Genomic DNA, 26,639 nt, shown 5'->3' on the forward strand with positions numbered 1-26,639 from the left:
CACTCCCATCAGCCTAGCAAGTATGGCCAATGGCCAGGGATGATGGGAATTGTAGACCAGCAACACCTGGAGTGTCAAAGGTTCCCCACACCTGGTGTAGACAAACTGAGCTATGTTCCTAATGGCAATTCTTACAAAAATTATTAGAAATTACATACTTGCTATATAAATATGAAGCTGTAGATCAAGGGAGATCTAGAGACCAACAATATATAACTGATATCCAAAAAGGATTTTTCAACAAATACCAAGGTATTGACATACACACACGCCCTATAAGTTTTGAGGGATTAACTAAATGTTTTAGACGAAAAGCTAAACTTTCTTTTTCACTATTACAAATGCCCTGCATATGTAATATAAATTCTGATTGACAACAGGTCATTAAAATTTATTCTCATAAGAACAAGCACCCATAAGTAATGGATTATCTGTAAAGGTATATGTTCTTATATGTGAGGATTAATTAGTTACGGTATTATCCATTTGGGCAGCGAGAACAGCTCATTTTTCAAATTCAGCTAAAGGCAGACTGTCGCTTTTGTAAATCTGCCATTTTCATATGTGGTGGGAAGCACTTTTCCCTTAATTAAAATAGTATTCTAATTGTCTTCCATACACACTAGCTAGCTAATTTGACCCATTATAGCTCAATTTAGCAGCAATTACCATTTTAAATACTCAAATTACAGTATTATTACTGTACAGTTAACAGAGCCCAGCATACATATTTCCCCCCCTGTTACTCAGATGAAATACCTACCTTGGTTTTCTTTTCTCTCCATAGGAATTTTAGATGTTCCTACGTTAGCATTATTTTATAACATTAACTTTGGGTGGGTTCACACAATCATTATTTTTCTATTTTCCTCAACATGAGTAGACTTTTTCAGTCAGTTAAGAAAGTTTATTCTAGATTTCTTGGTCTTGCAAATGGCTCAGGACGTGGCCAAATCATGAACTATCCAAGGTGGCCCTTTCTGAACATGCTAGCACACAGCTTGCATATATGTCACAGAGCAATCTGGTCTGTAAATCCCACAGTTCAAAGTCGGAGTTAACTTTTTATTAGTGAAACACAATCTTTACAGCCTTGGCTGAGTTTCGGGCCTACGAGCAGAGTTGCTCATGCCCCGTAGGTCCTACACTATGAAATCCCTTCAGGACTTCTTGCAAGCAATTGGAGACGCTGCCTGCATGCAGACTATCTTTGCTCCTCCTGTTTCATACCTCTTCGGAAGTCAGGGCAGGGAGAGGAGCTTGTCGTAGCAGCGGGGGGGGGGGGCACCCGTGACTTCGCTAGCCTGACTCATATCTGCCTCTTGACCTCCCCCCTCCTATTTGCCTGCTTCAGCTTCTGCCTCTGATTCCGAACTTCTCTCTGCCACAGACTCTCCCAACTCACTGAGCCCTGTTATCCCTTCAGCTTCTGACACCTCCACTTCCCTGTCTTCTCCCTCTGACCACTCATCGTTATCCCACCACTATTGCCCAGGCTTTGAGCCTTCTTTGCTTGGTGACTCCCCAGCTGGTTCCTCCCACCATTCCTTGTGTCTAACCACTCCATGACAATATATATGGACCTGAAACTGGAAGAAGGGTTGCACCACACAGCAGGAGACAAAAAGGCAAAACCAGCTGGGGAGGAGCATATGCATATACTTTTTATATGAAATTATTAAATGTTTCTGGAGTTTTGTTACATTTATGTAATTTTCGTAGCTGCCCCTGATGATGAACACATATTTTAGAACATGTGAAATTTGCAAAACAGGTTTGCAAAAAAATCTTTCTTGCATTCACTTGTGTTGTTTTTCCCATCAATCTGCATATATGCGAAACCATTCTCAAGGCTGGATTTCTGTATTCTTATCCAAGCATGGGTTGGGCGAAAATACAACTCATAATTATAAAATCCAAACCTTGAAAGCAAGGCTAATTGATTCAGATAAATAAAACGATGCTGATAACATGGCCCCTCTCTAGTTTAAAGCTGGCTTAATATTAAGATGCTTCAACTAAAAGCAATGGGGAACACTAGTTACAACTAACTTGTTCCACTGGTTTCAATGGAAACTATCAATGACTAACTTTAGATGGATTAAGATAATTTATGCTTTTTAAATATAAAGAAACTCTTGGTTTATAACTCTGAATTCAAGGGGGGATCTGTCTTCATAATGTTTTGCCTACCAAAAATTTGGCAAGAATTACATTTTTTTCCAAATTAAATTTAATACAAACAATCACAGTCCCATGGAATGAAGACAAAACGTTTGTCTCCTTTTAAAAAGTTCTGGGAAGAGACTATGGCTAAATGCCACGAACTGATTCCAACACATTGTATTGCTATCTTGCCTATTTTACACTGGGGTAAGCAAGAAGAAAGGCAGTCCATGGCGGCAGGAGTTAGAAGCAATAAATATATTTCCTTATTTAAAATTTCAAACAAGATGGTACCTTTAGTTGATGTTTCAATGAAATGTACAAATGACCAGCTATAGGCTGATGAAGTATTGAAACATTTATGACATAATAAATGTTTGACAAACCTGCTGCAGCTGATTGGAAGGAGCTGAAGAGATCCTTTGACAAGATTAATTAACTGCTGCCAAAATGAGAGCAAACAGGAAGCCGGTCTGAAACTCACCATCTGTAGGGCTGAGGCCCCGAGCCGCTGAGATCATAGACAGAGAAGGGCTGCTGTGCAGTGATCGGATATAGTCCATGTAAGGGTTAATGTAGGGATGAGGGGGGCTAAAGGGAGATTCCGATGCTGAAGCAGGGTTTCTGTGGGGTGATATTCTGATGAACGGCAATTCCGAATATGTTGGGCTACCAGATAGAGCAGAAGGCCTAGAACAGAAAGAGAACAAAATATACAGTATGTTCGGTGTGGTTTTTTTTTTAAAAAAATATAGCCTACCCTCACTTAAAGTTAACTGTTATCCACAACGAAGATCAACACACACACCATGTTGAATCCAGACTAAGCTGGTTGAAATCAATGGGACCTGAGTTGGGTTGTGACTAATTTGTCCCAAAGATTGTCTATAGGACCCAAGTTCAACTAGTTGATTCAAGGCATATTTCCCATTGCACAGATAGAAAAGCTGGAGGAAATATGTTTTTCCTTCTCCTTTGAAAGTGCTAGCGAGTGTGTCACCAACACTTTTAAATGAAAAAGCTGTTTGTCAAAATTAAAGTATTCACTAGCAGTGTGAGAGGAGCCTCAGTAGCCTGTAGAAGAGAAATGCCTTTATAAGAGGGAGCAGAGCTTGCTTTACCTTGACCCTTCTGAGCTACCAGTCCCAACATGTAGAGCAGGTATCCCCAAACTCAGCCCTCCAGCTGTTTTGGGACTACAGTTCCCATCATCCCTGACCACTAGTCCTGCTAGCTAGGGATGATGGGAGTTGTAGTCCCAGAACAGCTGGAGGGCCGAGTTTGGGGATACCTGATGTAGAGCTTTGGATGGAGTCTCTCCCCCACCCCACCCTGTGCTTCTTTTCTCGTGGAACATTCCGGAATGGAGTACCATTCACCTCTGCTCAGACTGCCACCGCTGCCTGCTAGCCAGAGGAGGTGCCTCCTTTACCCCATGTCAGGGCTTACTTAAAATAAAAATTAAAAAGCTGGGGAGGGAAGGAAGGAGTGGTAGAGTTATCCTTGCACACTCAGGTTTCCTTGCACACTCAAGTATCCTTGCACACTCAAGGGGCCCATACCAATCATAGCAGTGTTGCACAACTCCTTTTCTTTTTGTGCCTCAAAAGGACTCTGAGGAACACAGTCTATGGGTCAGGTGCTCACTAGGCTAGGTGCCAACCTTTAGCTTCCTGATCTGAGCCCTGAAGTCCCTGGCAGATATGTAACATAACATAACATAACATTTGCTCATCAGGGCAGTAATGGAACAGGACTGCATTGCAGGGAGAAAGATGGCAGCCATCTCCATTCCATCAAATGCCACCTAAGAGGAGGCATTCCATCAGGATGCAGCAGAGGGAGAGAAGGGGAGCACAATAATTCAATCAGATCAGTGGAGAGATCAGCTCCATTTGGCATCTCCTCTCTCAGAACTGAATTCACTCCAGCTAGTCATTAGAAGAAGTACTATGCAACTTTAAGAAATGGCAGCCAAAACTGCTTTTTTCCTTCCCTTCTAATTCTTTTTTCCTTTGTGTTGCGTATTACATAACTGCATATTTTAAGTCTGTTGATTGGAACATTTTGTTTTTATTGATGGAATATAATCCGCTTTTCCGTTGAAGGGCAGAGCAAAAACTGTTTAAATTATGACAGTAATGCAATTATTACCTCTTTCCTTGGCTTGCTAGCCCATCCTTATTGCAACTGTCCCACTTCAATTAGGAACAAATTATATCCAGCTGATCCTGAGTTTGCTAACTATTACAAGACAGCTTTTGAGGATGGTTTTTTGATTGGGCAATTTCACAACCAGCTGACAATAGATCAAAGATGCGCCATATGTTTGTTTTTCTTCAGCAGGGCAAAGCAAAGCATTGTGGAGCCAGACTGACAATCCAGTAATTCAATTAACCACACAATGATTGCCAGGTGAAATGGGACATTTTTAACAGCAAACATGGAACTGTGAGAAAGCAAGAAAGAAGCCCTAAACCCAGGTGCTGCCCAAACGTAATGAGGAAGATTTCGAGAAGGAAACCACCTGCCTGGCGATGGCCCCTGACATGATACTTCAGTGACGGGATACTCTGGGATGCCAGCAAATGGAAAGGTGTACAGAGAAGCCATTTTGCTAGGCTGCCTGTCTCAGCCAACTTGCTCGCTCTTTGGCAAAGGCTTGTCATTAAGCTTGTCACGAACGTGCAGCACCCCAACTGGCTGACCTCAGCTAAACAGTTTTTGGCCCAGTTTCCCCCAATTAATTTAGGACAGACACAGTAGAGTCACAGGCAGCAGCCAAGAGAACCACCAAGGGCAGCAAGTTCTTTTGATGTTGCTGACTTTAAGTATTATTTCTAAGGAAAAGAAAATAAGTACAAGTTTGAAAAGAAACTGAAGAATCCCAATGTGGGTTTCTCACCACTCAACAAGCAAACTGGCTGCATTAAGGATGAGTTTTCTTCAACTCCCATTCGGAAAAAAGCATTATATTCGTTTTTACAGCTTCCACAATACTAGGTTTGTACGTAAAAAAAAATACGAGTTCTATCTGAAAGTATAGTAGCTAGACGAGGCAAAAATAAAATCCATTAGTTCATAACCCAACCTGGTAGAGTCATTCACCTGGTCATCTATAGTGAGTTAGACTTTCCTCCAGGCAGCTGGACAGAGAAGCTTTTGTAAACTTGCTAAAATGATCAGGCAAGAAATTTGTTTTCTTTGACATATGGTCAAAGACCATTGACATATGGTCTTGCTTTCTTTAGAGCAGAAAGCACCAGACTCAATGTTATGTTTGTGAAATGTAAAGGTTATAAACTAAAAGGTTGAAACAAAAAGGTTAAGAAAAATTACCTTATTTTACTTGAATCTAATTCTCAACTTTTTTGGCCAAATTACATCGCAAAAATTAAGGTGTGCATTAGATTTGATGGCACATTTACATTTGCCAGCAAACGCTTTTTTTGGTTCCAGGGTTCTGAAAATTTAGGTGTGCATTAAGACTCGATGGCGCATTAGACTTGGGTAAATACGGTAATGGCAATTATAACCTGCAGCTTTGAATTTGTTCATTAAATAAATAAATAAATTTCTATACCGCCCTTCATCTGAGGATCACAGGGCAATTTACAATATAAAGACAGAACAATACATAACACAGTAACAAACAAAAACAAAAAACTTCCAATTTCTGAAGTATCCCCTCTCACGACCCCTTCCCATAATGTGTGGAACGCAGGGGGTCTGGAATAGTGAGGAGGAATGTTGGCAAGCATCGCTCCTCTCATGCCCTCATGCAATGCTAAGTATGTACAGGTTTATGGAGAACCAACATCCAGAACCTTGTGTGTTCCTGATGCCATGTAAAAAATGACTGATATGTCAGTCTCTTTGGACAAAGAGCTTCCAAAAAGAAAATTGGCTGGGCGGGTGTTTCACTTTCTCACAACAGATTTCAGCACCCTGTTTCTCTCCCTGCTGTCAGGCCTGGAGTCAGATGCCAGTCAGCAAGCAAGGAGCAGTCTGTCAGAGAAGTTACGGTATTTTTCCGTCTATATGACGCCCCCATGTATAAGACGCCCCCTATTTTGGGGGATTCTGATTTAAGAAAATTGGGGAAGATGTATTCATGTATAAGACGCCCCTAATTTTTTAGGGGGAAAACCTTGTCTTATACACAGAAAAATACGGTAACTCTTTATTCAAAGAAATGGCATACAAGTAAGTCTTATCCTCACCTTCAACCCCCTCAAAGGCTCCTCCTCTGCCCGATGTTTCCCAAGCAGTCTCAAACTGCTCTGGGCATCTCTAATCTCTATTCTGCTCTACACATCACTCTGGGTGTCCTTGGAGACAAGCAGGCTCTCTGTGTCCTTCTGCAGTCTCTTGTCCATCCTCTTTTGCTTCAGCCTCCAAGTTGGAACTGCTCCGTCACACGCTCCCCCTGTTCACTAAATCCTGTTGCCCCTTCAGCATCCAACAAGTCCTCCCCAGTCTTCTCCCCTGATCTCTCCTTGGTGTCCCACCACCGATCCCCAGGCTCTGAGCCTTCCTCCTCTGGGGTTTCCCCTGGGGGTTTCCCAGAAGGTGCATCCCACCACTCATCATCCAGCCAGTCAAATGTCTATTCTTCTCTGCTTCTGTGACCACCTCCTTCTTGGCATAGTATTTCAACACTTGCCAAAAAATGGTAAAGTCTTTGACGGTGTGATGGTTAGAATAAAATTAAATTTGCAGATATATGCAAATCAGTTTAATTTGTGCATATTTGCAGTGGCTGAGGGGTGGCATATGGTGGGGTACCACTCTTAGGAGCTCCTCAACAGAACAGAAATGCTAAATATTCTGGTCATCGCAAACATTTATCAAGGCAGTAGCCAGTTAACTAAACGAAGATCTGAAGGGATCATATACAGCTAAACCACAGGAGGAGTTCTCTGTTGAGGCTGGTACCCATTGCCTCTCAGACAAGTTAACCATGACTCCTGCAACTGCTGTGTTGAGAGATTTACGTCGGGCTCGTGAAAATAATGAGAATGACTCCCAATATCCTTATTTTTATAAATAATTAAAGTAGGAATTAATTTTATTTTTCTCCTAATTTTTCATTTGGGGTTTTCTATTGCAATATGCTGATGCCATGTTTACAAGGTATTTTCTGCAAACACGAAGGTGAGCAAAATGTTTTTAAAGGAAAGCTGAAATATGCATGATTTTATCAAGAGTCTCTAGGGACATGATAAAGTGCTGTGTGTTTCTAAATAGTGGCTCACGTTTTTGGGTCTGGGGAAGCACTTGGTTCAGCTGTAGTCAATGTATCAGCTCCCACAAATGCATAATGGTATTTCAAGACATTATAAGGTATGTGTAATCCCCCCTTTAGCTACTCCAACTAACATGCAAAATTATCCCTTCTCAAACCTCCTGCCTTCCCTAGCATTACCCTCTGTTCTGGTCATTCTGATCCTTAGCCCTACTCAAGTGTTATCACCACACATATTAAGGAATTGGAGCAGGGCAACCCAAACCTGCACCCAACATCTCCATCCCTGCTAGTTCCAGATCCAACCTTTAAGTGTTGAGCAGGAAAGTCTGAGGGGGCTTCTTTGAGAGTTCTGCTAATCTGCCCCACTATCAGGAATCCTGTGCAACTGTGTCTCCCAACCACAGGGAGGATTCTAAGTGCATTCAGCAGAAAACACAAAGAATCCCTTTCCAGGCCTTCAGATTAGCATACAAAGATGTGAGACTGCAGCCAAGAGGATGGTAAGAAGAAGAGTCTTGCATCTCCTTCCATGCATTCCCGGGCAAATGCCTGACTAAGCCTTGCTCTATGATCCTCCTCCAACATTCTCAGTCCATTAACCTCAGCTAGGCTCCATAACCTCACACATGGGAGTGAAGACCAATAATGCCCAAGTCTCTTAGTCAACAACTTAGCAGGAGAATATCTACCATACCATCATTGAAGCCAAACTAGAGAAGATATCAATTCTTTCCTCCTTTGATGAAACATGGGGCTCAGGTCCTGCTGTCCCCCTCTGTGGTTAAAAGCTAACTCTTCCTCTTAATGGGAAGCAAAGCTCTATAATTTCCTATCAAAAACTCCTTTCAACAGAGTAAGGCTATGCAGAGGAAGAGAATCTATTTTAACACCCTAGCTCTCTGACAGACTCAACCCACCCTGCAGATCAGTGTAGGCGATTGGGACCACCGTTTGTAAATAAAGATGCATCATTAAAATGATTTTGCTGAAGAAATAATTCAAATAATTGAGCCAAGTCAAGACAGGAAGTGAACCAAGATACAAGCACTAACTAAAACTGTAGGTTACTGCAACGCTTTATACATGGGGCTGCTTCTGAAGACGGTGCAGAATTCAGCGGCCAGATTGCTTCACTGGGGCAAGAAGGTCTGAGCAGATAACGCCGATCCTGGCCTGGCTGCTAATTAGTTTCTGGGCCCAATTCAAAGTACTGGTTTTGACCTATAACGCCTTAAATGGTTCAGGACTGCAATACCTCAAGGACTGCCTCTTTCCATATGAGCCGACCTGGACCCTGCACTCTTCATTTGAGGCTCTTCTTTGTGTCCCCTCCTCCAAGAGAGGTCGGGAGGGTGGCAACATGAGAATGGGCCTATTCTGTGAGGGAATGATCTCCCCAAGGAGGCTTGCCTGGCACCTTCATTCCATCTCTTTCGGTGCAAAGCGAAAACATTCCTCTTCTCCCAGGCCTTTGGCTAATTAAACAATATATGGCCTTTTGAACTGGTGCAGGGTGGTGGTTATTGTTACGTTTGTTATTATGCTATGTCTTTTTCCTGATTTTATACAGTAAACTGCCCTGTGATCCTTGGAAGAAGAACAGTATATAAATTTAAGAAAAACTTTTGTGTCAGAGACCTATTCCCATATACCTGTCCCTGTATCGCTAGATGCTGCCCTAGCAAGCCACCTACTTCTGAAGGCTTCCGCACATGAGATTTATCCTGGCATTGTGTCTATGCAACATGCAATAACTTCTTAAGGGGCCAGCTGTCACTTGAGCATTATGTAAACAGCAACTAGGAAGAATTATACTGAAAAACTCTTTGGATAGATTTGTATAGGAGCAGCCACTGAAATGGGCCAATCACACCGGAAGAGGTATGTGTGAAGCAGATGTAATTCTATCAGTTTATGATGTCCTGGCAAAAGGGTTAAAGAAGCCAAACTGTAAGGCAGCAACTATGAGAGGGGCATCATCCAACCAAAACACAAACATATGAATTGCCCTGACTCAACTCTTGTAATAAAATCAGTGTGACTTGAAAGCACTGAAATGTTGGCGAATCAAGTCAAGATAAAAGTCTTTATATGAATGATCAAACCTCGTTTTGAACCCCCCCCCCCATTACATTATACCTCTTTTGATTTCCAACCTACAACGTGAAGCCATAGGACACATTACTGATACCGAAACTTAATAGGCCTAACGCTATATGATGTCTGGATAGGAGATGATATATGTAAATGCACACATATGTAAATGATTCTGAGTAATTCATATCTATTAATTATTTCCAATCACTCAGCCGCAAATTATATGGTGTCAAAGGCTCAAATGTCTTCTGCAGTGAGCTCAAAAGAACTGACATAATTCACACTTGCCCCCTCCAGTGGGCTAAACTTTGCACTATTTATTCAATTCACCATGACTCAATCACAACAATATCAGGGTTGAAAAGCTTCTTTGTTAACCAGTTCAAGAACGGCACCTTATATGACAGAATATATGTTGAAATTAGTGCATATGTGCGATGCGTTTTTCTGAAATATGTGTGTTCGTTGTTTTCTCCTGCTGACATCTCTTGCTGGATTTAAGCAGCCTGTCAAGACTACCATTAGTGTGCAGATATCCATATAACACCACCCGCAAAAAGGGAGGGTCAAAGAAATGTCTCTAACCTTCTCTCACTTAATGCTCCTAACTATGCTAACGTAATATGCATTTGTTAAAGATGCCCTCTTGTTTCATTGATGCACTGAGAGAAAGAAAAAAATTCCACCCCAACCAGTTTTGGAAGACGCCCTGGCCGCTATCTGAGCAACTGATGAGCTGCATGTGGTCATTAAGAGTCCTCTGCTCTGAAATCACACCCTGGATGGCGATAGCGTCTGCCTGGACGCTGATTGATTAGAAGAAAGCAGAACTATGTAGCCATGCAAACACACACACACACACACACACACACACACACACACACACAGCTACACTAAGCCACATATTTAAATGCTAAAGAACCTTTCACCGTTGACTTCACAACCATTAGAAGCTTCCAAATTAACAGCATTTCTCATATCCAGGTCTCTGCATTTTATCTTCTTTATTCTTTCAAATCCTGAAATTGCTTGGATAAGAGTTGAGGCTTTTTTTTTTTTAATACATACATTTCTAAGAGCAGTCTGAACTTTTAGGGGAAATTGAAGAGGCTTTCTGTCAACTACAGCTAAATCCTGCCTTTCTATATCAAAACCCCGTGCTAGAAAATTACTGTGCAGATGATAAGGCTGAAAGATATAATAAAAAGTGACTCTACTCAATTTACACTGCAATATTGGTATGACTGAATATTTTTCATTCAGGTGACTGATAAAATCACTAAACTGTATTGGAGATAAATAAAGGAGGCTTCTGTCAAGAATAAACACCATTAATCATAAAGTCTCACCCTCAAGAGTGGCTGTGCTCTGCCTCTGCACAAATACACCCTTGCAAGTGGCATGAAACTACTTCCTCTTCTCCCCCTTGTTTGCTTAGGGAATCTGCACGCTTGTTCTTTCTGGTGTATATATCCCGCTTGCCCACCTGCCGGTGTCTGGGGTACCAATCTGCAGACATACATGTTTGTTTGTTTTTGCAATGGGCTCATCTAAGCATCGTGTGTGTGTTATTGTTATCTGCAACTGACTTAATTGTGCTTCATGCTCATGATCAAAAGAAAACACCTCTTTCTAAGATGTATGACAGAGACCTGAATAACTGTAGCATCCCAAATGCAATTTTTTCATTCTAACTGGCAAAACGGCACATCAGTTTGCAAATGTATTTGCTTCTATTCTCTTCTATTCTATATCGCTTAATGCCAAGGGGGCTTCTAAGCAGTTTATATCCAAGGCTGAACAAGAGTTATTCAAAGCTTTCCAATTTTCCCCAATGTTCTCCATTTAAATTGTCTATGACCTTATATGTGAGTTGTCATCAGGTTTCACTTCCACCATGTTTGGTGCCCCTAACTCCCCCCCCCCAAAAAAAAACGAACAAATGCACCCATGACATTATATCAGAATGTTAAGATGCAAAGCACAGTCCTCTCAATTACTTTATTCTAGGAATCAACAATCAGGGGACTTCAGTTTAAATGAACTGCTACAGAAGCCTTTTTAATCTATTTATCTCCATGTCTAAAATATATTTACAACAATATTCACATTATGTCAACTTTGCTTCACTGTGTCCATGCACCCTCACACCTAATTGCCCAGGTGACCCAGAAATTCAAGCCTGTTGATGTTGTGAATCTTCTAGAAGTATAAAAGCCAATACACAAGTTTTATCATTCTAGAATGACCAAAAATGAAGACAGTGATGAAGTTCTGAAAGGGTGGGACTAAACTGCTCTGTGATCCTCAGATGAAGGTCACTGTTTCAGAAAGCAAATTTAACATCCATTTCAGTCGTGTCCTTAAATGCACCATGTAAGTGGGTGAAGTTGCTATTCACTCCCTTTTCTTTAACTTCAATGAACTTTCTCAGTGTATCGTTGCAATTCTTCCTAACATTAATTTATCTCAATCCACATCTATGCAGAACACATTCTTGGAGGAGGCAGGAATATGGAGAGGAGCCTTCCCCTGTAACTGCTGTTTTCAAGTGGCTGGGCGGGGGGGGGGGGGGGCAGGCGTAAGAGTTGGTGGAGCTACTAGCCTGGTGAATCCCTTTACAATAATGGGTTTGCAGAGACCCTGTCTTAAGTTAACTGATCTAAAGTCTCTCTAGGTTGGAGGGAAATAAGTAAAATCAGTCTACAACCCATTCCTAAAGCAAATGGTGGTTCAAGAAATTCACATGCTATTAAAATGGAGTAAAGTAGAGCCCTGTGCACTAATGAGGTTTAAAAATGTACTTAGGTCTTCATGTGCAAGACACTTAACAAGCCGTTCGCTTCCTTGGCACAGACCAATAGAGAGTTGGAGTTGAGGCATAATCATGCAGGCAGCAACCAAATCGACTGGAAGAATTAGGAGACTTGCGGCCCCCGAGGAATGCAATTCATGCGGAAAAGCAGTTGCCAGAGTGAGGCTAGGGAACCGCGTGGGAAGAAAACAAAATAAACAGTCCAACAAAGAAAACAAAGCCTCTGCAATAAGGGCTTTTCCAGTGCTTGAGTACACTGAAACTTCAGAGGGTGCCTATGACAAAACCCCCATCAAACGCAAACCTCTCTGTGAGCAAAGACACCAGCAAAATGATGTCCTAGGTCAAAAAAGAGCCACAAAAATTCCCTAAGGTATTTTTGTTTAAAGCTTGTGTGTGTGTGTGTGTGTGTGTGTGTGTTTGGGTGCACAAGAGCCAGATGGAGCACAGATAACCCAACAGTGAGCCATTGTTATAATATAAGCAAGCTGAAGTCAAGTCTTGATAATTACTTCTGGTTTTTCTTTTTTCTGTCCTTCATATATCATGTAAAAATGACACCAGCAGACGAGTCTAGCTGGTCCTGACCACGTATCACAAAGGCAAAAAAGTGTATGCATGCATGTGCTATACAAACTTTAGACTCAATCCTAATTCTCTCAGGCAAAATTCTGATGACACTTAATTTCAGATTTTGCCCCTATTGGTGTTTGTGTAGGATGCTTTACATAAGACGGTATGGACAGAATGAGCTAAAAGAAAATAATAAAACACTGAAGCCAGCTTAGTAACAGTTCCTCAGGTGATACTTTTGACTGGCAGGAAATGTTAACCAACAATTGTCAAAGCAAAGACTTTTGGCGTCAGCCCACAAACAGCAGTATATCAGCTCCCCAACAAGTAGATCTGCTTTGATCCATTTGTATTTTGTGTTTCTTTAAAAGATTTGGATATTATCTCCACTGCATTGCCCCCTTAAGTGCATTACTAAATCCTCTCCTCCCTCTGTATCATTGATAATTAAGAAGCAGCAGTAGCTATCCTTTGAAAATGCCAGAGTGGTTATTATTTCAACAGGTTTCAACCTCTCTGGCTTGCCCTATGTACTCTTGGCAGCTATGAAGGACTTCTTTATCCTGGCTAGCTGCCTACAAAGGCTCTCAGATTACCCTCCATGTTCTCAATGTCTGCTTTGTGATTCTAACATATTTTCAATCATTAAAAGGGGGAAAAAATCCATTCCATTTCAAACACCTAAAATAAGTCATGTTCGCAATATTAAGCAACAACCCTCTGGGACTTCTGTTTTAATTACGATTTTACATGCTGTAACGTGAGCTTGTGAATTAAAGGAAAATAAATGAGAGAGGGTGACTGTAAATTTTTAAGGCAAATTCACTTCTCAAAACAGTAAATGTATCACTGACCGTATGTTTGCTGCTAAGATTCTGAAAGTGTGAATAATGCTGTGGTTTAAAAATATCATTTACAGGTTCGTAATTGTCCTTAATAATGGCTGGTAATGTTAATTATCCTGCATGCTTTTCATTTCTGCCCTGGAAATTCAAAACTAACATGCACTATACCATGCTACAGATTAGCAACTGTGTTGACTATCAGCAGGATCCCTATTAAACGTTGTTATGCAGACACAAAATGTATGTCAAATGTGTTTTAAAGTCACTGGTGACTCCACCCATCACCTTTCTGTTTAAGCATTGGGATCAGGGCCGGGTTTCTGTATAGGCTAAGTAGGCTCAATCCTAGGGCCTCTAAATCTAGGGGGCCTCCCCAGTGAGTAGTCTCCCCTCTCCCCAAATTGCAAACCCAAGACCATGCAAGGGCAGGGCAACTCGGGCCCAGCAACTATGAGACTCAGGGCCAGCCAGTGGGACCCAATTTGAAACTCTGGGGCCCAACTTGAAGTTTTTTTGTGGGGCCCTAGTTCAGCCAAATTCTACAAAATCTTAAGAGCTATAAATAAAACCTATCTAGATTGCCTTGGTGTGGGGGGGGGGCCCTAGGAGCGGCCCACAGGATCCAATTTGGCCCAATTGCCTTTTGAAAGTGACAAACTTAGACAAACAAATTTTGACGAAGTTTTGGATGATTTTTGCTATGAGGAAGGCTAGAAAAAAAAATTTGTAGTCTTACTTTATTTGATGGTTGTAGTTTACTTCTTAATATGTATTTTAAATCTGACTGTTTAATGAGAACATAAAGTAGATTCTAAAAGTGCCACACTGTCAGGTAATCATGATCATATTGTTTACACCTCTCAGGCAATATAATTTGTAAACTCAAGGTTTTTTAAAAAGTACATTACAATTTCATTTTCCTAAAAAGTAATGCTTATTCCACAAAAGGTTTACAAAGTTCAGTCATTGCAAAAGTTTTTCAGTGTTAATTTTAACATTCATGCATTTTTTAAAATCACCATGGTATTTAATAATAACATCTTATGTCCTTTAGAGGAGAAAATAGTGAATTGCAAAAAAATTTAACACCCGTCATCATCCTTGGCTTCACTCAGATTTGTTTATAACACTCTTCCATTTTCTTCTAGTCGTGAGGGTGGGGGAGCAGTCTAGGGCCGCTCTTCATCGAAATCCAGCCCTGATTAGGATGCCCTGCTATGCATCGTACAGTCAGTCCACGTTAGTGTCATGAGCCTACTCATTTGATCACCCTGTGCTAAAGGGTGTGGGGGCTAAAATCCAGCTCTAAGGCAAGAGGGTGACCAGTAAGGAGCAGCTTCAAAGCATCACCAGTTTTGCTAGGAGGAGTTTGTGAGGAGCTGCCCCTGAAACCATTGGGGAGAAAGCCAATGGCAATGGCCCACAGGGAGCCCCATGAGAAGAAATGTTTGCCTCTCCTCCCAGTTCCCCCAGAGCCATGGTTTGCTGGAGGGCTGATATGAAGAGCGACCCCTACCAAAGCTCAGACAGTGGTGGGGAGAGACCATGCCACTGGGCTCCAGTTTTCCCAGCAGGGAGGTCTTCTCCAGCTCCAGTTAATCTAGTTGGGGAAGAATTTGTGGATTTTCAATGCTGGCCTCTCCTCTGAGGTGAGCATTACCAAGTCCCTGATGCTCATTTCCATGCCTGACTCCAGTGAAGTTTCCTGGCGCCTCTAGTTTGAATTTGGGAGAGTTTTGTCTTTTCTTAGTGAGAGGGTGACGTGCACTAATCAAAATGGATGAGCACTATGTTGAAGGGTGGTTGAGGAAGACATTACTTTCGTTTCACAGACGATATATGTACATTAGTGTCACTTTCACAAAGGTATGATTTATCTTTATCCTCACACAGACCATTGCTGTGCAACATGGACATTTTGATATTAGTCTTGAACAATTAAAAAACAACAACAACAACCTTAAGCTTGTAAATTTTAGTTCTCTTTAAAAACAATAAAAACCAAGACTGTAAATTTTAGTCATCTTTGAACCAAGACTTAACAAGAATGGAAGTACAGTATTATACTTTTTTTAAAAAAAAAAAGTCTGTCCCACTTCCACTGCCTCACAGGCCAGTGCAACAGGTTTGACAGAAGCCTCTATAGAGCTGCCTTCCTTCCAGTTCACTGAATTTGAATACCTCAGTCAGTATCTGCTCACTGCCTAATAATGCTGACTACAGCACAAAGAAAAGCACAGGAACTTTGTTCAAGAAACTCCAGAAGCAAAAAATATCCCACTTGTTCATTCTTTGCCACAGATAGGTCAATGATGTCCTGAATTTTATATACAACATAAATATTGAAGCACACTCAGTTCAACAATACGGTATTTTATCCAACAAGTGTACTAATCATCCCTCCACATTTCAAACTTTATATAATCACGAGAACTACACTGAAAGGGCAATTAGGCTCCATACCCCACCTATGGGAGCTATACATTATGGGGGTCATCTCTGTGGTAGCACCAATTGTTTAACTCCCTTTGATGTCTGCCTGGCGCCAACGGTGGTTTCTCTTTAGTGCCAGTTTAAGACCTGGTTGTTTCTCGGAGATTAAAGAATTGTTATTTTTGTAGTTTATCAGCGTAGTCCACCATTTTGTTTTTTAAGATTATGGTAATCATTGCTTTATCTGCTCTGTTTTATTGGTGGTACTGTTCTCTGCCCTGAGAACAATTTAATATACATTCTTCAGTACTTTCTACATGGCCCTCAAATCTTTTGAAGAAGGGCGGTTAAGAAATATTTTAAATAAAATACTTCAGTATGTATGCATTTCATTTTTGGGGAGGGGTATTAATAGCTGCCTATTATATTATATTTAGGATTTTTTGTGTAACTGTGAAAGTCAGTGGGCTATTTAAGGTTGAAGAGGATTTTATGGCTTTATTTTGATTTTTTACGTCTTTGACATTTTGATTTGTGAACTGCTCTGGGCTTTTCCAAATTAAGCACTCTATAAAAATTAAGCTACATTTTTTTGGGGGGGGGATGAAGAAGTGGTTCAGCTGCAAATTTCAAATTCTAAAAGGAGCCTAACGCTCCACCCACACAGACCTTTTTTCTCTAAGCCTGTGCCTGGATTTCATCTGGCATGCTGTGCAGCTGAAGTCAGATGTATCTCAGAGACTTGATGCAGACAACTCAGGCAGGCAAAGAGCGGAGGACCTGCAGTGGGAAGTGCTGTCTTGAAAGCCCCACTAAGGCATGGAACTCACAGGGTGGCCTCAGGCAAGTCACTGCCTTCTCTGCAAAATGAAACAGTCTTGTACCTGCTGGCCTGACTTGAAGGAAGGCTGATCTGGCCTCAGGTCCAATGTATTCTGCCCTTAAGGGAATCCCTTGCCGTACATATCAGGCTGCCCCTATTTGCTCTATCCGAGGAAGCTGAAATCCCACCTTAAGGGGAAGCAGCACCATGCTATACTGGGTTACTTGCAAGTTTTTCACAGCCCCCCTCATTGAGTCTCAGGAACACAAACTAATTTTTGACCAGTTTTGCAGATATATTTCCAAATGAAGATTGATGAATTCCAGATAGAAGGATCCACATACAGTGCCAAAAAGGTCACTAAATCTATACAAAACTCCCATTGAGTTTTATAAATGATGCAATATCACTCCATACCTAAAGCAGGAGACCACAGCTCTGGTCTAGACTCCAGGCTTCCTCTTTCCTGGCTTGTAAGAGGTCAGTTACTGGAAAAAAACTCTTTCCAGCTGACTGATCCAGCAAAAGCATCTTCTGAGCTACACTCAACACATAATGCCTAGCACTTTCTAAGAACCATTTTCTTTCTCTTACCGAGGGTTCCATGCTAGTATTTTCTTTGTTTAGTACTACTGTACTTCTTCTGGAGGCATCAGTATCAGAAACAGGATTTCATTCCATGTATCACACCAATGGCCCCATGTAGCCATGGAACGTCCAAGGTAAGAAGGGCCTGTTTGCCTCTTTTGCCTTCACAGAATCATAGAGTTGTAGAGTTGGGAGGGACCCCCAGGGTCATCCAGTCCAACCCCCTGCAATGGAGGATTCACAACTAAAGCATCCCTAACAGATGACCATCCAATCTCTGCTTAGAAACCTCCAAGGAAGAAGAATCCATCACTTCACAAGGCAGCTCTTACCGTCAGAAAGTTCTTCCTGATGTTTAGTCGGAATCTGACTCAATATATCTTAGAAACAAAATCTACAGTCCACTTAGACCCTATGAACTATCTGCTCCCTCTGGGTTTGCTGAGAATTTCCTCTCACACCATTCCGCTGGCAGACGCCTTTCCATCACAGGCATTCCCTTTTGATACCGCACTTTCTAAGTTAATCCCTGCATGGACAATGCAGAACAGCACAACTGAACTGAGAGACCTGTGAAACAAATGCTATGCAAAATAAAAGTGATTCTTATTTTAAGTATGTAGAAATACATCTTGTAATGGATATAGTATAACAGTGTGTTGTACTGCATGCTAATAAAGTATACCAAAAGCACACAGATCCTATCCTAGACCTCTGGAATTTAACAGTGGAAGAACTTTTCTGTACATGCAGGTCTCGCTATCCGAACACAAAGTGTTTTCAGGAAATCGTTTGTTAGACAAGCATTTGCATAATGAGTCAACAATTTCCACTGATTCCTATGGGGAAAGTTTTAATGTTTTTTCCAAGCACAGAATGCTGACCCCCCCCCAAGTGATGGAAACCCCTCAAAACCCGGCAAAAGCAGCAGGGGCCATGCTAATCTTCTCTGTATTGTTCCAATTTTAGCATATGGACTGCCGGAGTGAGCACAAAAACAAGGAAGGAAAAATGCTCTTTTATTTGTCGGATCTTCCCCTCTTCCCTCCCACCATGTTTTCTGTACTACACACAGCGCTGTCTGTTTGAATATCTGAATCTGTGATGCATATAAGCAAGGTTTGGGCACAAATTCCTTGTATTTGGATAAGTGAATTTTCATAAACGAGCATTTGGGTAGCAGGACTTGCATGTACTATGAATTCTATTATACAGCCCCAATTTCTTTTGCCAAAGAAACAAAAATGTATATAATAGACAATCATGGTGGAATTACAAATATTTATAAATAACAAACTGAAACCAGCCCACAAATAGAGTTTGTTTATTAGACAGATGGGATAGCAGTCCCAGTTCACTGCTTGCTAACATTGTGCTCCATGTCCCATTGTTCTATATTCTGCCCAATACAGTGTTCATTCTAAAGATGCATTATATGATCAAGGTAGTGCGAATCACATGGCTGGTTTATGACTGTCATGGTTACACCTCTCTGCGTGGAATGTCTACATATTCATTGCAAACCCAATATTCAATCCTGCTGCTCACAGGTAGCCATGTATTTGAGGTTGCCCTACAGCCATTTCATTGTGGACAGCAAGGTTGTAACAAATGAAATTCCCTGGAGATGCTACAGGTGTTTCGTTTTAAATGTATTCATTTTATTGAAAGCTATTTTATCAAAATCGTCTAATGCCAAATGCAAACTGTAACATGGACATGATTTACTTCTAAGCAACTAAAACTATTTTAAATATTAAGCTCTGAGCATTACTTGTATTTAAGGCATTCAAATATTTTATGTACATGCAATCAGCCAGTGGTAAGTAGCTGTTATTTATAACAACAGAAGAAGACTGTAATTTACACAGGACTAAACTGGGAAATAAAATAGCTGAAGGAGTTAACTGTTAAGGCCAATGAAATTAGAATTGAAAAATACACTATCTTCTTTTTGCTTTCTTCCACCCCGTTACATTTAATCTAATTAAATCTAACCCATAGTTTCTGCATTATTTCTTCCATGATCAAAGAAATGTGGAATATAAATTTAATAAAATAAATATTAAAACATAACTATAACTATGAAAACAATCTGTTTGCTTCCTGCATGTGCAGTACTGCACGCATACAAAAGTTGCAATTCTGCACTCACTTACTTGAGAGTAAGCTCCAATAAGCATAGTGGGACTTCTGCATGTTTGCAAACACAGAACTGCATCGCACAGAAGGAAGTGGTTAACAGTTCTCTGTAGAGTCCTGTAAGAAACTTCTAGACATTGGCACTGCACCCATGGTAGAACTGGATCATTCCAAACTTACTTCTTTTGCAGGATGTTGGGGCTGCAAAGGTTCAGCTGGTGCATATTACTGATGTAGAGTAAGTTAGTTTATTTGTGCTACTAATATAATTGTGCTTTAAATTTATTTTGTTTTATAGCTGTTGTTTTTAGAGCTGCTACAGATGTTGTGAAATTATTTCTTATTGCAGATTGCCATGAGCCCACAGGAAGGCAGGATATAAATGTTTTAAATAAACCAAGCTGTTTTAATAGTACTCATCCCAAAACAGAAATGTGTCTTGTTTTCAGAAGGCAAGACACGCACAAATTCTAATGCTCTTTAAATGCTGCTACTGAAAAACAGTTTAAGTTTTACGTTTATTCATGCTAAGCTGTAAATTGAAGATGTACAATAGGAATACTAAGAAATCTAAACAAGTCCTAACAAACAGGTTTCATTAACTCAAAGTGACACATTTCAGTACATATTCATAAGGTTGGGGAGGGGGTTATTATCTGGCTGTAATTGCAGTTGTTCTAACACCTAATAAGCTATGGCTGGAAAAACAAAGGCAGGTTAATTTGTGATTTCCTCTACTCATTTGGAGGCAAATTAAGTGTCAAACAGCTAATACGGAACATATTTCATTTTATGAGATTCTAATTTAATTCTGCACCATATCGTTGATGCCTTAATATGGGGTGGTTTATCTGAAAGAGGAGTAATTTATAAACCTTTTTTCAACGGAATCTTTAATGATAGGATATGATAGCATAATTATAGCAGTGGCTGCTTGTCCTAAAGTACACTACAGCATCTGACAGCAATTCCATTGCCAAGCTAACCCTTTATTCTGAAGGGCTTCTTGACTCTCTTGTGTATGTAATTTTGCTCCAGAGTTAAATGGGATAAATAATTTCTGTCCTCAAGTAATTAAAGTAACTTGCTAAGATACCATTTATCTTTCTCAATGGGAACATCTATTAAGAAAACCCCTTGTTCCATTTTTCTTTTCTTTTACTCTTGTCCTCTTCTGAATCCCCAGAAATGCTAAGGCTTTATTTATTTCTTCACCCGGTTTCACTGACAATAATGCTTACCATCCATTCAAAGAAGAAAGAGAGAAAGAAGCTGGCTAAGTAACAATTAACTTGGGAGAATGACCAAAAAATGGTACGTAGCCGACACAAAGAATTTTGTAGCACAACTACCAATCAAGCCTTGTTTGCCTAACCTCCTGCTCTATCACTGAACACAAGACAAAATGCCAAGTCCTCCCTCCCAAAAACTCCAGCTCCGTTCTCTACATAGAATTTCTCCCACCTGCCACTTTTATTTCCCCTTTCTCAGTACAAGAATCAGAGAAGGGTTTCAAATGCTAACCAGGAGTGGTTTGATGTCATGGACTGGCTGGATGTCAAGGAATGGGGAGCGGCACCAGCTAGGGAACCCCAAGGGAAGAAGACTCAGAGCCAGGGAATGGGGGGTGGAATGACAACGAGTGGTCAGAGGGTGAAGAGAGCAGACTGGGAGGAGGAGGTGTCGGAAGCAGAAGAGGAGACAGGGTTTAGTGAGCAGGAAGAGGCTGTGGCAGAGGGCAGTTCAGAATCAGAGGCTGTCTACTTACTGCAGAAGTAGTAGTTACAGATAGGTAGCCGTGTTGGTCTGCCATGGTCAAAACAAAATAAAAAAATTCCTTCCAGTAGCACCTTAAAGACCAACTGAGTTAGTTCTAGGTATGAGCTTTCGTGTGCATGCACACTTCTTCAGATACCAAGTATCTGCAGAAGTAGTAGTAAGCAGACAGAAAATGGTATTTTGACCTTGACAGAAGATGCAAAAAGTCTTGCTGGGGTTATATCCAATGCTCAGAGAAGCGGGATGTGGGTGGTGCTGTGGTCTAAACCACTGAGCCTCTTGGGCTTGCTGATCAGAAGGCTGGCAATTAGAATCCCCACAACGGTGTGTGCTCCCGTTCCTCTGTCCCAACTCCTGCCAATCTAGCAGTTCTAAAGCATGCCAGTGTAAGTAGATAAAAAGGTACCACCGCAGCAGGAAGGTAAATTGTATTTCCGTGTGCTCTGGCTTCTGTCACAGTGTTCCGTTGCGCCAGAAGCAGTTTAGTCATGCCGGCCACATGACCCAGAAAGCTGTCTGTGGACAAACACCGGCTCCCTCGTTCTGAAGCGAGATGAGCGTCACACCCCTTAGTCGCCTTTGACTGGACTTAACTGTCCAGGGGTGCTTTACCTTTACTTTTACTCAGAGAAGACCACTGAAATTAATGATTCTTAAGTTAGCCAGGCCCATTAACTCCAACTGGTCTGCTCTGAGTAGGACGAGAATTAGGTACAACCCTCCTTTCCCTTTTACTTCTGATGTGTGTTTATTGTGATTTTTACGAGGGGAAATAATTAACTTTCAAACAAAGATAGAAGATCTTTTAGGCCAATGCATACATTCAGCAGAATAAAATGTTAAAGGCTTTTCCTGTAAGGAAAAGCAATCTGAACATCCTCTGCTCCAAATAAAACTTCCCTGCACATAGAAGAACAGCATGTGAGATAAAAGGCTGAACACTTCTCCTTGAGATGCTAATTTGCTTTCTAGAAAGGAGTTTTTTCAATGGGGCAATATTAAAAAATGTTATCTCCCACCTTCACTCTGAAAGGGTACATCCCAACAAAAGCTTTACTGTTAGATAGAATGTCTGAATGTCTCAGAGATGAATAGAACCTAACAAGTCACACCCAAGCTGGAGGACAATGTTAAGCGTAACCTGAAAGCCACATTACACGTTCGCTTTGGTCTGCAGACCTAAGAAGAGTCTGCAGCCCTCAACTATGGATTAAGTCCCACTGAACCCTACAGGACTTATTTCTAAAGTAAACATGATTAGTTAGGCTCATCTTGTAAGGTTAAGAAAAGGCACAGCAATTCATAGGCCTTATTTCCAAGCAAGTTCTGCATGCTATTATTCTCATGGAGTGTTGAATTTTCAGCAATGAGTGCATGGGGGTGTCCTCAAAAAGAAAAAGGAAAAGCCTTTGAGCTAGTTTAATTCAGACCATTCAAATGCATTTTACTGCACAACCGAGTACAATCCAAATAATAACAGATGCAAATAACCTCAATGGAAAAATAAATCACAGTTCCTGGAAGTCTTCTCTCCACTCCTACTACTCCAACTGTAAATACAGGGTCCCCCGCTTTTCAAGCCCAAGGAAGAATGCAACACAGATTTATTGCTAGCCTTCAGGCCAATTTCTTCTGAAATTACAATTTTGCTAATAAGAGACTGATCCAAAATAACTGCTGGTAAAATATTGTGTATGTTCTTGGGCATATAGTTAGGATTGTTAATATCAATTAATTCTGCTCACAGAAGACGACTTGTTTTAAAACAAATTCATTTTTTCCCTGCAGTATATATGTAATTACACAGCTGTAACTAATAGCCATGGAGAAGCAATCTGCCATCTAAACAACTAGCATTATTCTTCAAAGTATTACTTGTGCTTTTCTTCCTTTATTTCCACACTGTGAGAGAGATTATTAGAGATGATTAAATGTATATATCAAGCCTTTTAGCAAAGGACTGAAACTGCTTTGTGGATTTGGGTTTTTATGGATTATAGTAGTTCTTCTGGATTTTATAGTTGAAAAGAAGACACTGGAAACCCTCCCCCCCCCTGCCCTTCCCTTCTATGTTGACATACCTTTCCCATCCATAATAAAGCAGTGTTTGATTTTGAATAAAGGCTCCCCCCCTAATACATGCTTTCACTAGTATTTTTTGTTAACTTAGTGTAAACTGCCACACTTGCAATTTTGTTTGGATTACAAATCCATCAATCAAATGACTGGGTGTACATGCATGCAACAATTGTAGACTATGACAATCTACCCCCCCCCCCAAAAAAAAAAAATTCATCCCCTTTCATAGCAGTCACTTGTGAAAAGCTTTTGACACCATGGGATATTTTTAGCAAGAAAGAATTCCAACCTAATCCAAAAACTGAAAAGGGGGGGGCGGGGGCTTCCAGGAAGGGGACACCCAGTCCCAGTTTCTATCATGATATTTTACAGTGTTTGGTACTTTTTAATTTAGTATTAATTTAGTATTCTGTGACAACTCACAGAATAAATGTCAACAAAATATATAGGTAATAGTTGGTAGCTACCTATTATAAGTTTCACTGCTAAGGCAGCAGGATTGTTTTGCTTCAGTGAACCCACAGACAGATAAACCCCAGGCATTCCAAGAGTAAATCTTGCCCTTTTGCTGCAACACAAAACCTTTCCAAAGGCACAATGGAACATTTAAGCAGTTTGCAAATCAGCAAGCACCTTCAGGGATGCACACTTTCTCTCTCATTCCCTCTCTAGCTTTTCTTTGCCTGCCTTAACCATAATGTATTTCTTGCAACATGCAACACTGCAGACGATGGATTCTGTTAATCAGGTTGGCCTCTCTTAATCAGGGGTTCCAATAGGTTTGCAAACCCAGTTTAAAAGGGAACCTATTTAGCATTAGTCATATTTAGCATCAGTGCAGAAGTCATGTGGCTGTTTATCAGGAAGGGCTGTGATGATCAGGGCCGGACCGTCCATGAGGCGGACTGAGGCAGCTGCCTTGGACAGTGGAATCCAAGGGACACTGCTGCAGAAGTGAGAATAAATAGCTTCTGGGTTCCTGTGAAATCTTGTGGGGCTCTCAAGGTCTTGCTGGAACCCAGAAGCGGTTACATTGCAACCCCAGTAAACAAAGCTTTGGTGGGGATGGGCACAGAGTGTCTCAGGTGGCAAAACAGGACAGCCACCCTAGTGCTGATGCACTGATGGAGCCAACTCAACATTCCCATGAGTGAGTCCATATAACCTTGACCTCACTGCCACCTTGGCTCCACACCATCAGACAGGCGGCTCCTGTAAAACACATGCAGCTTTCCCTGTGTTTTTCTGGTAGCACAGATAGGAAAGCTATGACACCCCAAAACCTCCTGGTGGCATGATATCTTGAGTCCATTGTGGGGAATTATACACGTGTGTGTGTAATCATGCTTCAGTCCAGCCAAGTCTGACACTAATTTGGCTACCCTGCGCCTATCAATCCCAATTTCTCGGATACTTTGCAAAACGAAGTAGAAATGAAATACAGATAGGAACCAGAGTCGGAAAAGGCATGTTGTAAGAAAATTTGTTTGGCTTTCGTGTGGATTCTTCCAGTCGTGTGAAAGGCACTGAACCAACACCACAAAGTTATCACGTCATCTGGAGCCAATTTCCATTACGCATAGAAGGTGGTAGCATAAAAGCACCTCTAAACATGCACAGTGTGTGCTCATTGCAATCAACCCATCCACATTTAGAGGAGGAGGGCGTTGCTTTTAAACTATGGGGAGACCTCTTAAAGGGGTCTGCTAAAGGAAGTTGGTCTCCTGCTGCTATAGGTTGCTCAAGCAGCACAAAAGATGCAGTGACCTGTGATGTTTTTCTTCAGCTGTTCTTTAGTAAGCCAAGGTGCTGCAAGAGTTCATACTTACACATGTAGCGGAGGAATGGGAGATGGTTCGTAATGATAACGCCCTTCATGGTGTCTTGCGTCAATTGGAACAGGAGGGTGGAATGCTGGGAAAAGGTGAGGCGGATCTGAAAAAAGAAACATGGGTTTCCAAATCTCATTGTTATTGTACCTTAGCAGTATATAATATTTAAAAGATCCAATAAACAAGTCTGTGTGTACACACTGCCAAAAAACCCCAAAGAAATATGTAAGAAATCTGCACCCAGACAGCCCCAAACGCTGTGAAAAGAAAATATGAGTTGTATCTACACGGATAATACGAATTATGAACATTTGAATATTTTCTCTTATTTTGCACTGTTAAACTATTTTGCCTAATTCTGCTATTTGCGGGGAAGGATAAGAATCTCTGCATGGCATGGAAGCTCTACCCTCTGGCCTGTGGTTGGCATCCGTCTGTCTCGGGAGGCAATGGATGAGTGAGCCTTCGGGGGTCAAACCTCTGGCCACCGAAAACCTCACTGAGCAATCCTGTTGACTTTTCTGGTTTCGAAGTGCACTGCCCACTACCAAACATGGCTTAGGAACACAGCAAGAGGCCTTGTAGCTGGACAGACTATTTGTCCATCTAGCCCAATTTGTTCTACATTGGCTGGCAGTGGCAGAGGTGGCTCTTTCATATCACTTGCTACATATTTCTGTCTGGCTGGAGGTGCCAGGTACTGAACCGGAGACCTTCTGCTATGCAAAGCATGAGCTCTACCACTGAGCTACGGCCTACCACAAGCAGCCATAAGGCTTAAAAAAAGAAAAGAAAGAATACAGAGATTCTCAGAGAATCACATCACATTTTGAATTTTTCCGCACCCCTGAAGACACAAACCTGCCAAGAAGCATGAAGAGGCACACAGCAACAATAATATTGCACAGCACTGAATATACCTTTGCATTTACATGTACCCAAGCCAAATGTGTAAGATACAGAGTTTGGCTCATCCAATTTGCTTGGCACACATGAATATTCATGTCTTAATTTTAATATTCTCTTTTCATCACTTTAGTGGAAAATTACATAAAGAAGTCTTTAATAAATAATTGCAGTGCGCATATGTGAAGTGTCAGATGAAAGAGATCAGCTAGCCTTTCATAAGCACACCCCAATATTTATTATTATTAGCATGTGTTTCTTTCTTTTTTTAAAGTACTTGTAAAAATATAGTGTAGCAAAGTCCACTGCA

The 26,639-nt window shown here is 41.1% G+C and overlaps 1 protein-coding gene and 1 long non-coding RNA gene across 6 annotated transcripts in view; one reads left to right on the top strand and one right to left on the bottom strand.

The window, feature by feature from the left end:
• Positions 1 to 26,639, bottom strand: part of GLI3 (GLI family zinc finger 3) — a 240,194-nt gene that overhangs the window by 80,550 nt on the left and 133,005 nt on the right. For all 5 annotated transcript variants that reach the window (XM_081834713.1, XM_081834716.1, XM_081834715.1 and 2 more), the window contains 2 exons: positions 25,421 to 25,526; positions 2,651 to 2,856 (listed from right to left, as the gene is read on the bottom strand). In XM_081834713.1, the coding sequence (XP_081690839.1) occupies positions 2,651 to 2,856; positions 25,421 to 25,526 (312 nt within the window). The remainder of the gene's footprint in view (positions 1 to 2,650; positions 2,857 to 25,420; positions 25,527 to 26,639) is intronic.
• On the top strand, positions 2,609 to 5,256 carry LOC309326286. The gene is made up of 2 exons (XR_014150264.1): positions 2,609 to 2,729; positions 4,513 to 5,256. It is a non-coding gene; the product is annotated as an uncharacterized lncRNA (long non-coding RNA).

This window comes from Podarcis erhardii (genome assembly GCF_964252035.2).
Source record: "Podarcis erhardii genome assembly, chromosome: 12".
Classification (NCBI taxonomy): domain Eukaryota; kingdom Metazoa; phylum Chordata; class Lepidosauria; order Squamata; family Lacertidae; genus Podarcis; species Podarcis erhardii.